This window comes from Balaenoptera acutorostrata, chromosome 4 (assembly GCF_949987535.1).
Source record: "Balaenoptera acutorostrata chromosome 4, mBalAcu1.1, whole genome shotgun sequence".
NCBI classification, from domain to species: domain Eukaryota; kingdom Metazoa; phylum Chordata; class Mammalia; order Artiodactyla; family Balaenopteridae; genus Balaenoptera; species Balaenoptera acutorostrata.
In genome coordinates, this window is record NC_080067.1 from 36,669,391 (window position 1) to 36,690,876 (window position 21,486).

At 39.0% G+C, this 21,486-nt stretch overlaps 1 protein-coding gene across 1 annotated transcript in view; it reads left to right on the forward strand.

Moving 5' to 3' along the window:
* MED12L (mediator complex subunit 12L) overlaps nt 1–21,486 on the forward strand; it is a 331,114-nt gene that overhangs the window by 275,706 nt on the left and 33,922 nt on the right. Inside the window, exons 30-38 of the mRNA XM_057545673.1 lie at nt 1–162; nt 2,089–2,200; nt 4,413–4,502; nt 5,544–5,653; nt 5,845–5,980; nt 6,767–6,928; nt 9,119–9,481; nt 11,209–11,365; nt 15,012–15,223. Coding sequence (XP_057401656.1) covers nt 1–162; nt 2,089–2,200; nt 4,413–4,502; nt 5,544–5,653; nt 5,845–5,980; nt 6,767–6,928; nt 9,119–9,481; nt 11,209–11,365; nt 15,012–15,223 — 1,504 coding nt within the window. The remainder of the gene's footprint in view (nt 163–2,088; nt 2,201–4,412; nt 4,503–5,543; nt 5,654–5,844; nt 5,981–6,766; nt 6,929–9,118; nt 9,482–11,208; nt 11,366–15,011; nt 15,224–21,486) is intronic.

Below are 21,486 nucleotides of genomic sequence, written 5' to 3' on the forward strand. Positions count from 1 at the left end.
TTCCTCTGAACGCAGGGGCGTGTGGCTGGTAGCCCCCCTAATTGCTAGGCTGCCGACTTCTGTGCAGGGAAGAGTGTTGAAAGCTGCTGGGGAGGAGCTGGAGAAGGGACAGCACTTGGGTTCTTCTTCAAAAAAGGAAAGAGACAGACAAAAACAGAAAAGGTACGGCTGGAAGATGTGTTTCTATGTGAGAATTTAAAGAACAGTCGAGAAAATCCAATATTCTACAGATGTACATGCTCATTGTACTCAGAGCCCATTGAAATTTCATCTTTATATGGAATTGAGAATATTCTGTTAGGCAAATCTCTGTTCCTCAAAGATCCCAGATTATAGTATTTAGTGCACTAGCTCTCAATTCTGCCTGTGTACCCTAATCACTGCTACACTATTAAAAATACTGACTTCAGACCTGCTGAATCAAATCTGGATATCCACTTGGTCCCTGTATTCAATAGCTTTTTTGTTGTTGTTGTTTTTCTTGTTATTTAGGTACTTATGCTTAAATTTCATAGAATAATTTATGATTCTGTCATGCTGGACCCTGAAATAGTTACTAATCTTTTTAACATTTAGGACTCTTGTTCTAGACTAGATATTAACTTACAAGCCTCCAAGTTGAATGTTTTTTAAACTTTATGCCCTAGAAAAGGTTTCAAGTAACTTTATTGGAAAACTGACCATGTTACTGAGAAGGAACATAAGCACACTCTAATGTGAAACCATGATGAATTTAGTGCCCCGGGAGTGAAAGGAAATTCCTAACATTGGAAAACAAAAACTCTGAACATACAGGTTTCTTGCCCCCCTAATCAGTAATATTTTTTAGTAGCTGCCATTTACTGAGCCCTTATGAAATGCCATCCTCTGTATAAAACTCATTATACACATACGTGAAAATCTTACAGCAATCATATGTGATAGGTGCTCTCATTATATCCTTTTTAAAAGATGAAGAAACAGAGGCACTGAAAGGTTAAGTAAATTTCTCAAAGACACACAGCTAAGGAGGTGTAAAGCTGGGGTTGAAACCCAGGTGGTCTGGCCTCTGAGTCTGTGCTCTCCTTTCTTAACTGAAGTACTGATACCTTTTGGTGTTGACCTAGCTTTGCGTGTATGCTGTTTGGTTGTTTTGTCATCTTTGCCAGTATTTATTAATCAACCAGATGACTCAATTTTAATTCTCAAAGTCGATTTGCTAATGAGTGATGGCATGTACATTGCCACACTTCCCACAGGGAGCAGAGATGGTGTGTCAGAGTTTGAAGATGGCTCTTCCCAAGTGAGCCTCTCTCAGCTCTGCTGGTGTAAGATGAAGCAGATTGAAATATTTTGACCTCGATCTCATTTTAAGAAATTTTCCTTGCCGGTGTGGCAAAATTAAGTTTATCAGTATGCTTTGTCAGTTGTTCCTGGTCATGGAAGAAATAATACTAAAATGACAATTTAAAATGGATTTTTTTATCAGATGTCTTAAAACCACTTTACAAGTCAAGCCTGTGGGATGTGGCAGAGGTGTGCACTAGCTCACTAGCAAGCGTTCTGGTTTTGGAGTCCTCAGCCCTCAGTGCTCACCTGACTTAGCTCTACCCATACCCAGCTATTTGGTCTTGAGAAATGTGCTGAAAAACAAAGCAAGCAGAACAGTTGTATAGGCCTATTTCCTGGACCCTAAAATACGAATATTGTGTAAGAGAAGTTTAAAATTTTTTTCATTTTATTCTGTGTATGAAGTGATATTCCTCCTGATGTGTATCTTTAAATTCAGTTTACTGATAGAAACTACACATCCTCTTCTCCCTGCGCCCCCCCAACACACTCATACGCAGTATGAATTTATGCTAGTTGGCGAGTTCCTTCGAGGGCAAGAGAACATATTAAATTATTTAGAAGTATTACAGTGACTTTTAACCATATTAGTTAGAGATATGATTTAACTTTTCAAGCAGTCCTGGCTGTTTACTACTCCCCTCCCTTTTCTAACAGTAAAATAAATAAGAGCCAATAACCCGAGGGCAAGACATCAGTGTTGCACATGAAGTAATCCTTTCTTTCTAACTAGATCTGCTATTATTACTTCCTTTGCAGTATGTCTCTTTTGAGTCAACAACCATTCCTCTCACTGGTCCTTACCTGCCTTAAGGGACAAGATGAACAACGAGAAGGGCTCCTAACGTCTCTGCAGAATCAAGTTAACCAGGTAAAGTACAGTAGAATATTGAGCCAGGCAGGTGTTTTCCTAATGGCATTCATTTGTTTTCCTTTCAAATACTGAGCTTAAACTCAAATACCGCCCTTAAAATAAGGGCACAACATGTTTTGATTAGAAGCAGGCAAACACCATTCATGCCCCGTTCTCCTACCTGGCATTTTAGTCACCATGAGATTAACAATAGAATAATATTAATTATGTGTTGGGTGAATGTCTATAGACTATAAAAGTGACATTTTGCAGATTGCACATAATTTTGTCATATCTGCTCCTCTCCTGACCCTGCCTCATGGGAGAGGTCCTGGAGCAATCTGTGTTGCAGGGGACATGGGGACAGTATGACAAAGGGACCTCTCTCCAGTTCCTCTGCTGGGCTTCCACGTAGCAGGCAGGGTCTCAGCTTGAGCTATGTAGGTTCAGAAACTCAGTTTTACTGCGAGAGCCAGACTGATGCTGGTCAAGTGCACAAGATACTCATTTATAAATCAGAAGGCATTTTGGTTCATTTACAAAGACTTTGGACTTTGCCTTTCCACCAATCACAGTTCTCCTGGTCACTATTCAGAGCACTTATATTCTGTGTACCGCATGGAAACTGAGTGATCAAAGTGGAATTAGAAAATATAGAATGGAGCAGAGTGGGTAGATTTGGTTATAGGGGATGTTTTATCCTGTGGTAGCATCTAATGGAGACCTCCTGTGGGGCTGTGATTCTGTGACACCGTGTCTTGTACGGTACTGGATGAACATGAACAAGACACTTAACTCATTTGGTCCTCTTGTCATCCGCTACTTTTTGGATATGTGAGACTTATTCTCTAGACAGCAGCCAGAGTGATCCTTTTTAAGTGTAAACCACATGTTTTTCCAGTGCCCAAAATGCTGCAGTGTTTCTTACTTACTATACCTAGAATAAAACTTCCCAGTCTAGGCTTATATGGCCCTCCATGATTGGGCACTGGCTCCCATCTCTACCTTGTCTCCTGCCCGTCATGGCCTTGCTCACTCCATTCTGTATGCAGAGACCATTTTACTGTTCCTTGAACTTGCCAAGCAAATTCTTATTGCAGAGCCATTGCGTGTTTTCTCCCCTTCCCTGGAAGTTGCTATCATGGCCAGTCCCTCACTTCCTTAGGTCTCTGCTCAGATATCACCTCCTTAGTCCTCCCCCCCCCGCCCCCCCCCCCCAATCACTCTCCAAAAGTAGGACCACAATCATTCTCTATCCCCTTGCTCTGGTTCATACCACTTGTTCCACTTATTTTTATTTGTCCTGCTATCAGAATGTCAGCTCCATGACAGCTTGTGTGTTTTGTTAACTGCCTTGTACCCTTCACCTGCCTTGGGGGAGGTTCATCCATATCTTTTGATGAGATTTGGGAAGTGCTCTCCTTTTACCATGAAGTGTACTTACAAGTCATCTCTTGGGCTCAGTTACTTCTGCATATGACTCATTTCAGCTCTTTTGAGATGATTCACATTAGGTGCCGTATTTCAGAGCCTGGCAGTATGGGTTTGTTTGGGTTTTTTTTGCTTATATCATCTGATTCTGGGTGTTCCCCACTTGTGGTTTGCCTTCGCTTAGCAACCCTTCCCTTCCCAACATTTGTCTGAATAGTGAGGAAGCAGTTACTTAATAAATTGATATGCCACTGATGTCCAAGATGTCATATTTTTCAAAATAGGTTACAATATCTTTTTCAAGGAAGACAAGTTTATAAACTAGCAAGCCTTCAATGAAACATCAGAATAATACTTTTGCTAGGATTCACAGCATGTCCCTAGAAATATAGGACAAGACTGATATAAAATGTAATTCTATCTGTCTTTATCTTTATACTTATCTTTATAAGACCAGTTTAATGATGCATTTTAAAAATAATCTTTATTTTTGTTACTGCTCAACTTGATGACCCTCTCAAGCATTTTCTAAGACTTAGTAACAGGATATGTAATTAGATAAGATTTTTCTTAACAGGGTATGTAATTAGATACCAAACAAAGAAATAGCCAGATTTCTGTCTGCCTGGAGGAAGGGGAGGAAAGCAAAATTTTATTTTCCCCTTAGTTTTTAATTTATTTATTTATTTATTTTGACTGTCAGTAAAAAAAAACTCCATTTAACTTTAAATATGAGAAAAATCAAATTTAACAGGGAAAACAAGTTTTGGGGGTTGTTTTCATTCATTTTCTGATTTAGATTTTAAGTAATTGGAGAGAAGAACGGTACCAAGATGACATAAAAGCAAGACAGATGATGCACGAGGCATTGCAGCTCCGCCTAAATTTGGTAAGAGACACTTCTAGTGTTTTCCCTTCATTACACTTATCTAAATGTGAAAATAACTCCAGCTTTCCACTCCTGCTATGGTCACAGTTTCCATTACAAGGTGAGGCCCGCTGTTTGCTTTCTCTACTACTTCCTTGTCTCTCAAACCTTCTGTTTTCCTGGCCACTGTCCTTCCTGTCTGGTCTGGCTTCTGGACAGCAGTAGGTATTTTAGGCATTGGCTTGCCTTCTGCACCTCACCCCCAGTGAATCTTTCTCTCTTTTCCATTTGTGCCAAGAGTAGGTCTTAGAGAACTACTAATTTGAGATGTGTTAGCTTTTACCATACTTGCTTAAAAACTGTATTAAAATGTCCTTTAAGGCAAAATTTTATCAAACTTTCCATCAAATTGGTCATAAAGACAAATCCCACAGGGAGGTTTTATAGAAATCTAAAATTCCTTGCCCACTGCACATTCCTTTGACTTTTCCTTTTCTCAGTGTACAGCCCAGATAAAAGCTACTCTGGAAGATGGCTTGCCTGATATTTGATATTAATTCCTACGCGTGAACAAGCAGTCCTGGGGGCCAAGCCTCCCGCTCATCTTTACTTCTGTGTTACTGGGTATTTCCAAGTGTTATTATGACAACAGGCTTAGATTCAATAGTAATTGACAACACAAAGTTGTAGATAATTGAGTCATGCGGTTTTGATCTATTCAGCTTTAATTAGATGAAAATTATGTCATGAAACTGGATATCGTGAAATTTAGGAACAAAAGAAAGCTAATTATACTAGTATGTAATTCATGTTGATGACATGTCTACACTAGAGTACACCTTTCTTTTTTTTTTTTTTGGAATGACCAATTCCTGTTCTAATGGAACCAAAAAGAGTGGCAAATACATAGCTAGGTGAGAGAGAAGACAGGATAATCCATAAAGTAGAGCACCTTTTAAAAAAAATTTTAAACCAATCAAAATTTGGTTGCATAAAGTGGTGAGGGTGGTATTTTCTCTGTAACACCGTGCATATGTTTTCATTGTATTTTTTATGTGCCAGGTGGGAGGAATGTTTGACACAGTGCAGAGAAGCACCCAGTGGACGACAGATTGGGCCCTTCTTCTCCTTCAGATCATTACTTCTGGAACCGTCGACATGCACACTAACAAGTATGTTCTTATTCATTTCACACTGATTTTGCTGCATGCGTGTGTAGTGAAGGCTTTGATATACTGACTACAAATTCTTCCACATCGTATATTCTTAGGTACCACTAATAATTCTGTGCCTTAAATAAAAATGCTCAGTTAGAGTGTCTTGGTTTTGCTTTAAGGTGCAAATGTTTTCTTTCTCCTCTTAGTGAATTATTCACAACAGTTCTTGACATGCTGGGCGTTTTAATCAATGGAACATTGGCCTCTGACCTATCAAACGCATCCCCAGGGGGATCTGAAGAGAACAAACGCGCATACATGAACTTAGTAAAGAAACTGAAAGTAAGTTTGTGACCTGCTTATACTGTGAGTTCTCATTGTTTATGGATTTGTTATTTAGTGCATGTTATCTTATTACTCCTTAAATTAGATATTATTTATTGCATTCAACTTAATGTAATGTGATTATTTTGCTGTTTGCTTTACCTCAGCTTCCCAGTACCCAAAAGTTATAAGTACATACAACTTGGAGATTTTTCTTAAAATAATTATATTCATAAAACATTTAATTTCTTAAGGAACTTTAGAGATCCCTTATCAAATGTGTAACCAAAATGCCAACATTAGATTTAGGATAATTTGGCCTTCGACTGGTAACATGCAGTTGAAAAATAAACATTTGCATTGATATTTCTAAATTCGATTCATTTGACTAGCCACTAACACAGTCTTTGAAATAAACTGTAAACAAACAATGCAGGAAAAAAAGTTAACATACCCGATGACCTTACTAATAAAATAACCGATGGTTACCTTGCGGTCTGACCCTGGATTGGGGAACGTGTTCCGTGCTGCAGCTCCTGCCTTCTGGTTGCAAATACTACTCTGGATTTTTGTCATTTCAGCACGCTGATGTTTGTTGTGTAACAAGGGTGTCTTTATATGTGTTCTATTTTCTACTTAAATAGAAGAAATGAAACATACCACTCTCAATGAAAGCTGCCCCATAGACCGTCTTCAAGGTTAAAGAACATTCCAGCTATAAAAAAGGAAATGGAACTTCCTTCTTGTTAACTTTTGCCTTTATTGTAATTTCTGTCTTACTTCTCTCTCTCTTTTTTTTTTTAGAAGGAGCTGGGAGACAAGCGGTCAGAAAGTATTGACAAAGTTCGACAGTTGCTACCTTTGCCAAAACAGACATGTGATGTCATCACTTGTGAACCTATGGGCTCCTTGATTGACACAAAAGGAAACAAAATTGCTGGATTCGACTCTATAGACAAAAAACAGGCAAGAGTAAATGTTTGTTTCTTATATATAAAAATGCATGAACTTACAGAGACAAAATGCATTTTCTTGTCTTCCTATAGGGCATGTAAAACATCTTAACTTTATTGTTTCTTGATTTTTTAAAACATATCCTTGTCATTTAAATGCAACGGTTATTGGCATTATCATACAGATAATGATCTTTGAAGATCTTCATTTAAAACTGTTCCTGAATTTAAGTGAATTTCTGAAGCCCACCAAGGGAAAAGTAAGTAAAACCTTAATGTAAAAAAAAAAAAAAAAAAAGCAAAGATCAGGTTTGATTTTACTGCAGAATTGGAAACAGAATACGTTTAATAGATGAGAAAGTTTTTGTTGGTAAAAGTCTTCATGTAGTAAGCTGTTTTGAGTAAACAAATTTTTTTTAAAGTGATGGCACTTTATTTCCTTATCAACTGAACAATATTTAATGAACACTTGATTTATATAAGATATTAAACATGGTTCTCTAAAATATGAGAAGAGTGGTCAGTTACTCTTTTTTTATTTATTTATTTTTTAATTTTTTTAATTATTAGCACCTTTATTATTTATTTATTTTATTTATTTTTTGTCTGTGTTGGGTCTTCGTTTCTGTGCGAGGGCTTCCTCTAGTTGCGGCAAGTGGGGGCCACTCTTCATCGCGGTGCGCGGGCCTCTCACTATCGCGGCCTCTCTTGTTGCGGAGCACAGGCTCCAGACGCGCAGGCTCAGTAGTTGTGGCTCACGGGCCTAGTTGCTCCGCGGCATGCGGGATCTTCCCAGACCAGGGCTCGAACCCGTGTCCCCTGCATTAGCAGGCAGACTCTCAACCACTGCGCCACCAGGGAAGCCCAAGAGTGGTCAGTTACTCTTTCAATGAACATTGAGCAGCCACAGATTTCTGAGATCACAGGGATGAAAGACAAAGTTCCTACCCTTAAGAGGAAGTAGATGATTACAGTGTGGTGAGATTTGTGTGTCATGGTACGGAGTGCTCGGGGAGGCTGAGAAGGAGCCATCACATTCAGATGGGGGTAGGTAGTCAGAACAGGATCCTTAGGAAAATTGACACTTGAATCATTTTGGAGGATTAAGAGTTAGCCAGGAGTTAAGACAGAGTGTGGTACAGGCATGGGGAAGTGTTTATGCAAAGGCATGAGAGACTGTAGCTTGTAGGCAAAATGCAGCGCTGCAGTAAATCAGAGCGCCCTGAGTGCTGGTACCCGCACGGTTGTGGAGAGAGGCTAGAGTCAGGGGCAGGTTGAGTTTGCAGTGCTGGTGGGCTCTCCAGTGGTGACACATTTGGATACATGGTCTTGGCACCCAGGAAAGAGGTCTAATGTCAAGACAGATACTAGGAAACAGTCAAAATACAGATGGTAAGTGAGCCTTGGTTTTGGATGAAGCCACCGTGGAAGAGTGTGTGTAGTTTAGGAATAGGAGCGTTCATAAGTTATTCAAAGTAACTTGAGCAGTTATTTTTGGGGTCACTTGGAAGAAAAATTTTTTCAGATTGGTGTGTCCGGGAAAGGACCAAGGGTCAGTGCCAATTAATGTTAAAAATAAGAAACTTTTATTTTCAGAAACAGAATAACATTTCTTCTTCTACACTCAGTAGAGATAAGCTTGAATTGAAGGTCTTTATTTGTACCTGTTGGTACAAGTTAATTCTGTAATAATATTACTTAACTATTCAGAGACTGCCCAAGTAAGTACCTGAAAGGTGCCTGTATTGAATCAAGTCCAACCCAATTAGAGGTTGACTATAACTTGACTCCTAAGTTTTGTTTTATCTTAAAAACAATAGATTCCAAAGGTTTATAGTTCAGTATAGTAAGATCAACTTTGCAGTGTTTTTTAGAAATTTTTTTTTTTTTTTTTTGCTAAAAAAAAAAACTTAATGGAAAAAAATGCCATTTACAGTAAAATATACTGTACTGTCTGGTGTCAGAGCCTGAACAGTGTGGTATAAAGGACCGTAGAACTGGAGTTAAAGGTCTGCATTGTAGCCGCTGCTCTGAGTGATCTAGCGTCAGCCCGGACTCATCACTTAGCCCGTCTGCCGTGTGCTAGAGTTCTCTTAGGCCCCCACGAGGCAGAATGTGCTCTGAATCCATGTCCTAAGCAAGCCTGGCCTCCGAATCAGGCAAAGACCTGAGCATGTGGTCATAGCGCATTATTTCGCCACAGGGTCTCCAGGTGTCCACGAAGCAAAAGGTGTCCCCATGGGATTTGTTTGAGGGTCAGAAGAACCCAGCTCCTCTGTCCTGGGCCTGGTTCGGGACTGTCCGAGTAGACCGGAAGGTGATCAAGTACGAGGAACAACATCACCTCCTGCTGTATCACACACACCCCATGCCCAAGCCCCGAAGTTACTACCTCGAGCCGCTGCCCCTGCCCCCTGAGGAGGAAGAGGAAGAGCCTACATCTCCCATCTCTCAGGAACCGGAGAGGAAATCAGCTGAGCTGTCAGATCAAGGAAAAACCACAACAGATGAAGAGAAGAAGACAAAGGGAAGGAAGCGCAAGACGAAATCCAGCTCGAGAGTTGATGTGAGTACGGGAAGTAGAGAGAGGTCTTGGGCGCGTTAGCATCTCATAGAAGATTGACTAGTCCCTGAATTACATCCCTAAGAAACATTCCTAAGCGCGGTATAAGCCTATTTGTAAGCTGTCCTAGCAGCTCAGATGTTATCAACAGAACCTCCTCTACTTTTCATAACTTTGTTTAATTTTAGGCTTCGATTGTGAATAATATTAATATTTCACTGTCTCACAGTTTCTCAAATTTGAAACTTGAATTTTTTGACCTATAAAATCTCAAATATAAAATATTTTTATTAGGAGGCGTCTAAAATATTTTTTGTATTTTGGGCAGTTGATATCTGTAGTAAATTAACATAGAACACTCTTTGTTTTCCCTAGATAAAACCCCATCTAATATATCTAATAGGATGATTCTGAGATTTTGTAGTTTACCATTCCATCTTACTCTCCTTTATATTCTACTTCTTTACCATATTTTCAGACTTTATAAGAAATAAACATAATTTAAAACACTTTTACTTCTTGTTTCCCTGTTAGCCTTCCCTACCTAGAGCAACCTTTTCTGAAAAAAAAACAGAAATCTATGAGGTGGTAATTTAGAAATAATTTTATAGAATTAACATGTAAAATAGCTTTCCATTTAAACTCACCTGAAAATATTTGAGAGGGAATTTGTGACATTTTTCTATAAAATTCGAGAGCATTCTTATTGTCCAGTGGAAGAAATATTCACAATTTGTTGTTCAGTCATCATGACTAATTATTGTTCACCTGTGTCAAAACCAAAACATTTTTTCCTAGCTGATAGCTTGGTGATTAATATTATTCTAGAAATGACCACCATCGCTTTTGGATACCACTTGAATGTCAGTGCCCTCTTCTCGTGTAGCCTTCCTACCAATATCCCTCTGTTTTGAAAAAGGTCCAGACTGTTTTAATAAGGTTCAGACTGCCACTCCCCTGAGTCTGGGTCTCCTAGCCTGTCTATCCACATGGATGGATTTCTGTTCTTTTCAGATGCTTTAAAAGACCTCAGACGCATCTCATTCCTCAAGTGCGTCCTGGTCATGTCCCTTTCTCCCATACTTTTCCTGAAGCTGCCTCTTCTCAATCGGGTATATTGCAGGGAACTGAGCTTTTATTTTTCCTTCATCCTTCAGGGCTAGAGAAGGAGGAATTGAGACATTCAGGTGTGATCCTTAGAAGCTTCGCAGTTGCTCTAAGGAAGAGAAAGCCCTGGGCAAGAAGTGTGGTGGGGGGCGGAAGGGGACAAGATGGAAGGGGAGTCTCCTTCTTTAGAGTGCTGTACTGAAAGTTGGAACTAAGACACTGTCTAGGCTGGAGACTGGTTCTGAAGTACTGTGGGCCTTTCTGGCTAATTCTCATCCAGGTACAAGGTATCAGGAAAGCCTTTGTAAGATGCAATGAGCGGGAGATTCAGCCACTAAAGACGCTTTCTCGGCTGTGGGTGATGGTCAATACTAGTGTTCTAAATGTGCTGTTAGTATTTTAAACACAGAGTGCAGCAAAGATCCTTTTCCATCTTCCCCTACTGTGGCCAAGTACATTTTAAGTCAAGGAAGAGTTTTAATTTAAATGAGTGTTTTGCAGGGAATATGCTGACTGCTGGGATAGGAGCTCTCTCAAATAACGTGATAGGAGGAATTTGCGTTAATTATCTTTGTGGGGTGTGGAGTTAAGTCACTTTTTTTTTCTTTAACCCTGTGTTGAAGGAGTATGCACAGAGCAACATGTACCGAGTGCCTCCCAACTACTCACCCGTCTCCTCCCAGATGATGCATCACCCGCAGTCCACCTTGTGGGGCTACAACCTCTTGGGTCAGCCCCAGCAGCCCAGCCTTTTCCTTCAGAGCCAAGCTCTCACTCCAGGTATGTGAAGGCGGGGCGTAGTCAGGCGACTCCGAGGTGAGAAATAGCGTGGGGTTCTCTTTGCTTTTAAACTGAAACCTCCACACAACTTGCACATTTTCAGAAGTGAGCGCTCAGTGGACATGTCTGTAATTCCCTCCACTCAAGATGTTTTTTCCTTCTTCTAAAATTTCAGTTTCAGTGACTAGTTTATGTGCCGCTTTTGGAATTTTCATCCAATGTCAGAAGGAAATTAGCCACTGATGCACATCTCAGCTGTAAGATATAAAGTTGATAAAGTTTTGTGTTGTGAAATTTGCGTGTGCTTTTATCAGATATAATTCTTATCAGCATTTTGAAAGATTAGACACTGTTGTAGTGTCTTTTATTGTTTCCTCATGTTATAACTTTTAAATTGTGTATACCATGAAGGATCTCAGAAATCTGGTACAGCAAATAGATATCAGTAAGAAATCCTACCATATTCACAGTAAATGTTAGTATTGCTTTGATTCAAGCCCAAGTAGATTTTATATCTAGAATAAAGATTTTCTGAATTAGAAAAAGTCTCTTAATTAGAAATGAATTTAATTTTATTTTTCTAAATGAAAGTTTGCCTGTTTCTGTGAAACAGTTTATTTTGAGATCTCAACCTGCATTTTGTTAGGATGTGACATTCTAACAAATAATAATTTTTCCTTATTGTGTTCTGTATTATATTGTGATTTTTATTGTAATTGGAGTATGACATTTTGATTCTTGGCTTACAGTAGGGGAGAATCCATAGTTTGTCCTCTAAATCAGTGGTTAAGAGAGCTGGTCTGGGACTTACAGTTCCGCTTCAACTCTGGCTCTGCCACCCTCTCACTGTATCATCTCCGCCATGTCTTAGCTTCTCTGTGCCTCAGTCTGATCATCTGTAAAGTGGATATGCTAACATATACCCTCATAGTGTGGGTGATTCAATTATCCATTCAACAAAATGTACTGAGCTTCATTCATCATGTGCCAGACCCAGTTTTTGTTGTTAGGGTATTGCAGTAAGCAAAATGGATGAAAATGCTCATTCTTTCTTTGAAGGATGAAATAAGTTTTATATTACGTACAAAGACGAACACACATATATAATTTAAAGTGAGTTTTAAAAAATATAGCATTTAGAAGATAGCCTGACACAACAGACAGGTTCAGTAAGTGATCTTGACATATCCCACCTCAGGGCTTTTGCACATGCTGGCCCCTGCCTAGAGTGAACTCCCTCAGATATCTGCCTGCTCACTGCCTGCTTCCTTTGGGTTGAGGCGTGCACTGACCACCCTGTTTTAAACTGTAAACCACACCCTTTCCCCGCCCCCTCTGTTCCCCTCCTCTTCCTTCAGTTTCTTTCTAGCATTGGCACTTGTTTATAGACTCCATCTATATTTTACTTACTTCCTGGTTTATTATCTGCCTTCTCCAGAAGGTAAGCTCCATGAGGGCAGGTATTTTTTCTGATGGCTCACTATAGTATGCCCAGAACTTAGAGCGGCGTCTGGCTTGTAGTGGGGTATTAAAAATAGGTTATTGAGTGAACAGAATGTAGATGACAAAAGAAAGAACAAACTAGGCAGTGGTAAATGTGGAAAATAATAAACGCTCATCCTCTCTTTTGGCTTTCTCTTTTTAATTCCAAAGTCCTTGTGAATTTAAGCATTTTTAAACTTTTTAGATATTGAGATCAAACACAAGGACTGTCTATAAATTGAAGACTAAGTATTTTAAAAGGCACATACCCTTTTCCCTCTAGAATACTATTAAAGGTGTTTATAAGTTGAGGAACTTTAGGTATTAGGTAAGTCTTAGGTATCACGACATGTAAGGAAAAAAATTGAAGAAAACAATTAATTATGAGGATTTTATGTGTGTGAATTAGATTTTCATAAAGTTTTAAATCCTATGGAGTTGAGGAAGAGTATGTATCGTCTGCTTGCATTCATACATTCTTAAAAATGCAAAACTGTGCCCTCCCCCCCCCACAAACACAAACACACACACACACACACACACACACATCTTTAGCAATCTCTCTCTTTCTCATGTATACACTCCAGGATGGTAAAGTTATAAGGAAATGCATGTGAATAATAAAGAGCATTTGGTGAGAGATGGGGAGAAAATTAATTAGGTAAGACTATACAGAGGGCTTCAGCGTATTTATTATATCTTATTTCTTTAGCTGACTCAGAGGTATAAGATTATAGAAAAGTGAGGAAAATTAGAAGAAAGTAGATCATAGTCTAATCTTTAAAAAGAATGTCCCTTACTTATAAAATGAGTCAATAAAGTTGTATTAGTATATTTCCAATTCTTGCTTCAACAAAAGTTACCTTGTCATGCTACTCAAATTGACCTCCCACTTTTTTCCAAATGTTCTTCAAATGCTGCTGAATGACTTCTTAAATCATATTGCTATTGTGACGCTGAGTCTTAAAAAGAATGTGGGTTTTTCCAGTGATCAGTGTTGAAATGTTTGTTTCCATCATACAAGTTGGTTTAAAGAAAAAATATAACATTTGTAAGGTATTTATATAGAAGTTTTCTTATTCACATACATTAAAGAATATAAACTATCTGGTGAGTGAAGGATTGGCCCCTACTTGAAGCCAGTAAATGTTGAAATTTTTTTTTTCCTCTTCAAGGCATTTGGCAGATTATATATGCAAATATGTTAAGGTTTTCATTTGCTTTTTTAAGCTATAATTAATGTTTCTTGTTTATTTGACTTCTACCCTTCAAAAAAGATGTGTTTTGTCTTTAGAATCACGGTATTTGAAGTTTCCGAGCATTTCAGGTTTTTAAAGTATTGTCATGCTTCTCCACCGAAAAACAGGCATTTTTATTTTGCTGTGGTAAAGAAGCTTAAATACCATGAACTTCAAAAGGGTTTAAAATTACAAAAGTGTCTCCATGCCTGGCTTAGCACACTTGACAAAATACCCCACGAAGGCCATACATTTTGTGCAAGTGACGTGTCCCTGGGGCGCCTCGCATAATTTTTTTTTTTAAATTTTATTTATTTATTTATTTATTATTTATTTATGGCTGTGTTGGGTCTTCGTTTCTGTGTGAGGGCTTTCTCTCTAGTTGCGCCAAGCGGGGGCCACTCTTCATCGCGGTGCGCGGGCCTCTCACTATCGCGGCCTCTATTGTTGCGGAGCACAGGCTCCAGACGCGCAGGCTCAGTAGTTGTGGCGCACGGGCCTAGTTGCTCCGCGGCATGTGGGATCTTCCCAGACCAGGGCTCGAACCCGTGTCCCCTGTATTGGCAGGCAGATTCTCAACCACTGTGCCACCAGGGAAGCCCTACCTCGCATAATTTAAAACCCACATGATTCTGAAATTGTGCCAGTGACTCTGCATCTCGGGCGTTTCACTTTACCAACCAGAGTGGGCCCTCTGTGAAGTCATTCAGATATTATCATTCACTGGACGTCACCCTCCCCATCGTTTGGAATTTGTGCAACTCTTAGGGATCTTTGATATTTGTACAGGGTGGGGCAGTGCCCTACTTCCCATTAAGCTCCTCAAGTGAGGCTCAGGAGGTGAGACTTCTGTGTTTTAATAAAAATAAGGAAGACCTGTTGCATTAACATGCGCAGAAAGCGCTTGCTTCTGGTTGCTTTTGTAGGTGGTTCCAGGTTGGAGCCCGCGGGCTCCTTTGTCCCCACCAACACCAAGCAAGCTCTGTCCAACATGCTGCAGCGGCGCTCGGGGGCCGGGATGCAGCCGCCCTCCCTTCACGCCATCACGTCGCAGCAGCAGTTGATACAGATGAAGCTTCTGCAGCAGCAGCAGCAACAGCGGCTTCTCAGGCAAGCCCAGACGCGGCCTTTCCAACAGGTTTGTCCAGATCAGCAGTGTCCTCCTCCGCCACGTTTCGTTAGTTCCTCTAGCTAGGGATGAGAGTGGGGACGTGACAGATTCTGGCTGCACGTGCATCCCTGCTTACCTGCGCGAGTGCACGTGTATCTCTCTTGTACAGGTTGATACGTACTTCTCCCCCCTTGTAGTTTACTGTTATCATGGATCAAATAAGAACTTGAAATGTCTTAGGTTCATTAAAAGTATGCCTTAAAACAAAAAGAAGACCTAATGATTTTCTAGTCACTTGGAAGCTGCAGGACTTTTATCCTTGAAGTGACCTGCTCTGAGCGCTCATTCCCTATTATAATTATCACCATATTCCGTACTCCTTTTAGCTCTACTTTCACGTATTATTATTTGATGTATAACTTTGTGGTTGTAGCTCTGAAGCCCTGATGTTTCCTAGGTTTTCTCCTACAGTGCCCTGTACTGCACAGACTCTGTTTTTAGTATATACTTCACAAGACCTACAGTAGGCAAAGAATACACTGCAAGTGACAGTCAGTATATGGATATCTTTAACTCTTGATTTATATTATTTCTATTTTTATGCCCTATAACCGGATTTTCTATGAATTTTAAAATGATAGTGATTGTTTAACATTGGTGGAAGTCACACGAAACTTAGTATAGACTCATAAATAACCCACCAATCTGTACAAATATGTTAAAGTAAAAAGAGGGAGGTGAGAATGTGACTTCTTCTTCCAGTTTCTGTATACTTTTTGTGTTTTCCAGTTTTTCTTAGAACAATTGCACTGTGGTGATGCTGATGATAGCCGCTAACACGATGAGAGCACTTACTTTTTGCCAAAACACTTCCGAGAACTTTAATGTATTGATTGTCTTAGATCTCACAGCAACCCTGTGAGTGAGGTACTTTATGACCTTCAAAGGAAGTAGCCAGTCTACAAGTGTATCCTGCTCTAAGAACAACCGCAGATTTTCAAATTAGCAAGGAATTCTAATGCTTTTAAAAATATTCTTTGTGTTTTGAGTAACTTTCTAGCCGTATCTCCATTGTACAACTTGTGGCACTTCTGCATGAAGTCCACTTAGTGATTTTGGGGATGGGAGCGGTAGGGCGAGTTTTGCAGTCTTAAAAATGGTTCTTTTCCTTTTTTTAATTTATTATTTTTTTTAACCTGTGTTATAAGAAGGACAGGAGAGAGGAATCTAGTTTGAACCACATGAGAATACAAACCACAGTCACTACATGCTTGTCTCCCCCCTGACCTCTCAGAGATTTTTGATCACTCAAACTCCCTGGGTGTCAGGAAACACGGGCCTAAGTTACTTCTTACACAGAAGTGATGAAGATGTGATTAAAATACTTAAGAAGCCTTGATTTTTCTCTAAATAAGCAGCATGTTTGGAGTCATTTAAAACCTCAGTGGGATTTTAGCTCATCTTGGGGATGAATGAAAATAAGCTACATCACTGTTTCAAATCCTTATCAAGAAAAAGTTTACTGGAAGTCGAATAATTATTCTACTAGAATGAATTCAGTTTCCTTTTAAAGTAATTTAAGCCTAAGTAAAATTTACCTTCCAATAAGTAATGTTTATTTTTTCCTATCTACCTTTTTATCACAAGGTACAATTTGACTTATTAATAGACCACTTTCAAACTATTACTGCTGGATTCAGTTTTGAATTTCTCTAATTGGGCACGAGCTCACTGTGTCATTTATAGGTGAAACACCTGTCCTCAGAAGTTCACTTCCTGACACAAGCCATGACAAGCTATTTCCCCTAAAGCAAAAAAAAAAAATTTTTTAAGGGGATTCAATAGAATAATCTTCATGTATTCAGAAATATCCTTGCATGTTTGGAGAAGGTAGACTTACGACCTAAAACGTCGCTGTAGGACCCCATTATTCACAACACTCAAAAATACCTGACTCTGTTCTTTCATACCATCTAGGGTTGTACTGCTTGTACCAATAGGAATTAACTGATAATGCATTCTTTTTTTTTTTTTTTATAGTGAATACAGAGAGATGTCAGAGGAGCTAGTTAGAGTAGCAAGTATTAAATTTATTTATTTATTTATTTATGGCTGTGTTGGGTCTTTGTTTCTGTGCGAGGGCTTTCTCTAGCTGTGGCAAGTGGGGGCCACTCTTCATCGCGGTGCGCGGGCCTCTCACTGTCGCGGCCTCTCCTGTTGCGGAGCACAGGCTCCAGATGTGCAGGCTCAGTAGTTGTGGCTCACGGGCCTAGTTGCTCCGCGGCATGTGGGATCTTCCCAGACTAGGGCTCGAACCCGTGTCCCCTGCATTGGCAGGCAGACTCTCAACCACTGCGCCACCAGGGAAGCCCCGCATTCTTTTTTTTAACTGATTCTTTTGTAGCAACTCTGTCACATGTTGGATTTTTCTTTTCTTTCTTTTTTTTGTTTTTTTTCCTTTTGAGAAGTCAGGAGTTCTTTCTTCAAGTAATAAAAGCTCAGCTTCGTAACAGTGATTGTACTGGCATACCTCGTTTTACTGTGCTTTTGCTTTGTAGCACTTCACAGATACTACACTTCTTACAAATTGAAGGGTTGTGGTAACCCTGCATTGAGCAAGTCTCGGCACTGTTTTTCCAACAGTATTTGCTCACCTTGTGTCTCTGTGTTACATTTTGGTAGTACTTACAATATTTCAGACTTTTTTTTTATTATATTTGTTATGGTGATCTGTGATCAGTGATCTTGGATGTTATTACTATGACTCACTGGAGGCTCAGGTGATGGTTAGCATTTTTTAGCAATGATGTATTTTTTTTAATTAAAATGCACTTTTTAAAAGACATAATACTATTGCACACTTAGTAGACTACAGTATAATTTAAACATAGCCTTTATATGCACTGGGAAACCAGAAACTTCAAGTGACTCTCTTTATCGAGACATTCGCTTTATTGCGGTGATCTAGAACCAAATCCGCAATATCTCCAAGGTGTGCCTGTATAACAGTCACCTCTCCTTCTCCCCCATATTCTTTCTTTAACTGTTGAAACTTGCTTTAGAGTTTCTGAAGGGCTTTCAGAAGCAGACATGTTTTTTTCTCCCTCAGCATTCTTGAAGGGTTGGATAATTGAGAAAAATAGGATTCTTTAAAGGAAGAGAAATGCATACGTGGTGCAGTCACAGGGTGGAGTGGTCCTCCGTAGAGTAGATGAGATTTGTATGAAGCATCTGCTAGAGTGCCTGCACCAAGGAGGTTCTGAGGGAAATGGTAGCCCCTTTCCTCTCTCCCAGTAGATCATGGATGAATATACCTAGAATCTAGCTAAATATGGTATCGTGGCCCAAAAAAATTCTCCTCGTGGTCATCTTTAAAAATCTAGAATAAAGGCAGAATTATATGGAATATAAGTGATATTGATACAGTGTTTTCATATATGATTCTGGATGCAATTCGTTGTTCTTCTAGTAAGCACTGACCTATATCCTTCATAGTAAGAAATGTTGATTCAAATTTTGGCAATAGCATTTTCTCGGGTTAAATGCATACACAGAATGTGATTCTCTCTAGCTACATACAAACTTGTGGGGGTTTTTTTCTTTCAGTTTTTGGCTTCTTGTAGAGAAGATGAAATAGGTATCATTTTCCTCCTTACTCTACAAATTTTCTAATTACAGAATCCATTTTCTTAAATGTAACAAACATGTTGGAGAATTTCAAATTACTTAACCTTCAAAACTTATCTTGGTAGCAGCTGCTTTTAAAGACTGACCAGTTGCTCCAAGCCTTGGATGTGACCCTAGCTTCTCAGGCTGGTTGTACAGTGACCCCCGGCTGGCCCCCTCTTCTTAGGTCAGGCATTGGGTCTTATAATACTTTGTATCATCTTTCCACCTACTGAGCAGAGGATAGAAATCTATGAGATGTTTATTGAATGAATTCATGTTTTGAGCAGCTATTTCCAGAACCCTGGAGATTCTTAGTAGCCTTGATCCTTAGCAACCTGATTTTTATCCACAAACTCATCTGGTACCTCTTCCTCTGAGTGCTTCCAGAAACTTCTCCCAACAGCAACCTCTGCTATGGTTGTTTTGAAAACCTAGATGGGACAGAGAGGGCACAAATTCCTGAATTCTGGATACGTCTCAGACCTTGCAGAGTCCCCTTAGCCTCTTTACATGTAATGGACAGAGTTGATGTGTGTAGGAAGATCTAGCCTTATAGAATAATTCTAATTCTGCTGCAGAGACTGAATATCAGCTTCAGTTGGTCATGGAATTTTCTGTTATGAACCATCTTACATTTCCTTAGGAATGTATCAATAGTGTCTAGAAAACAGGTGCTAAATAGCATGGATATTGTTAGGTATTGTTAACCAAATTATTTGATGTAGTGACTGTTATTATAATCAGGTGTATTTTCTTACAGCTTTAGTGCATATTAACATGCACAAAGATGTTAGGTGAGGAAACTTGTTGTCATTTTTCTCAGTTATAGTCTTCATCCGAGAAAGTAGAAGTTCTCCCCCCCTCCATTCCTTACTCAGTGTCCCTTATTTAAATGGGACCCAGTATAGTGATTTTGTCACCTTTCTGTGCCTCAGAGGCTGATCTATAAAATGGAGCTAATGCAACATTTACTCCACAGGGTTCTTGTGAAATTAATGATTTACCGTCTGTAACAGCCCTTAGAACAGTGGCTGGCTTATAGTATGTGCTCAAAAAATGTTAGCTGCTATACTTACTGTTACTGTTTTATTAGCATTATTTTATGGTTGCATTATGTCAGAGGAAATCCCTGTCCCATAAAAATGATCTTTATTTTCTTAAATATGTTAAGGACAAAAAGAGAATAAAAGCACATCAAATGCTTTACTTGTATAATTACATTAATTGTCCCTAATATGATTGGTGTTCAGTGGCCACCAGTAGAAGAGACCAAGAAAAAGGAATGTTGAATGTTGTTTAGTTTCCCTAATAGCCATTTTGGTTTCTTAGAGCAGTATGTTTCTACCATCTAAATTCTGTGATACAAACTTTAGGGGGACTGATTCCAATTTCACTGTTAAAAATATCACTGTAGTATTTTATTTTCCACATATCCCATGAGAACTATCATAAAATATAGAATGTTGGTTATAATAATGCCAAATGCTGCTTTAATTGTTTTCCAGTCACCTTTTTCTTATATCTAATATTTTTCTTCTGACACAAGGTACTTTCTTCCCCTCCCCGCCCCCCCCCCCACCTTATCAGTATTCTAGAGAAGGGGCTTTTGAAGGGAACCTTAAGTTTTGACACAGGAAGAGAACTTAATCTTGTGCCCTGATTTATGATATCGCTTTATCCTGATTTCTCCCTTTCAATGCACAAAATCATCTTGTGTTCTTTGTAATAATCAGTGCTAGACAGTTTATTGTGAGAGACCAGTGAAAGATAAAAGATACGTTTCGCTTAATTTGATTGAGACACGTTTGGACGAAAGCAATTGATTGTTGGCTACGGATAATGAACCATAAGGATTTTCATTATATTAAAGAGGAAGATTTCTGACAGACGGAAATGATGTGCTCAGTTATAGCTGGTGGTTACCGGTAAGAACACTTGGTTATCTAACCATGGAGCAGGTGCTATCATTGTATATCCAAGTAAAGGAATTAAGTAACTTAATGAAAGAACACTGACTGAGTCAGAGCCTGCCAGAGTTGTCAGCTCCTTGGCAAAAGTGTCTCTGTAACATCCTGAAAGCATGCCTCTTGGATTGATGAAGCTCATTTAAGTTGAGCAGCCATCCTTTTTGGTCTGGTAATTGATCTACCTTCTGGATATGGTATCACCTTGGAATATCTGTTTCCTTCCCTTTGCTCTTTCCCTCCTACTCACTCTTTAGCAGTGTTTTTCAAACGTACAAGAATAGACAATAATATAGCAAACGCTAATGTACTTAACCACCTAGCTTTATTAAATAATCATGTTCGGCCACATTTGCTCTAGATCATTCTTTTATTAAATAAAACTTTACAGACATGGATGAGGCCCCTTGTCTCATAAAGATAAAGAGGTAATCACTATCATGAATTTCATGTTTTTCTTTCTTATGAATGTCTTTTATATTTTTTACTACATATTTTTGCATCCATGGACATAAACATTATATAGTATTACTTTCAGATTTGAAACTTTACATTATGATAGTCTCACACAGGTATTATTGTATTGTTTTGTAACTTTTTTATTTTGACTAATTTTTAACTATATCTACTTTGTTATACTTGGTTTTATTTATTTGC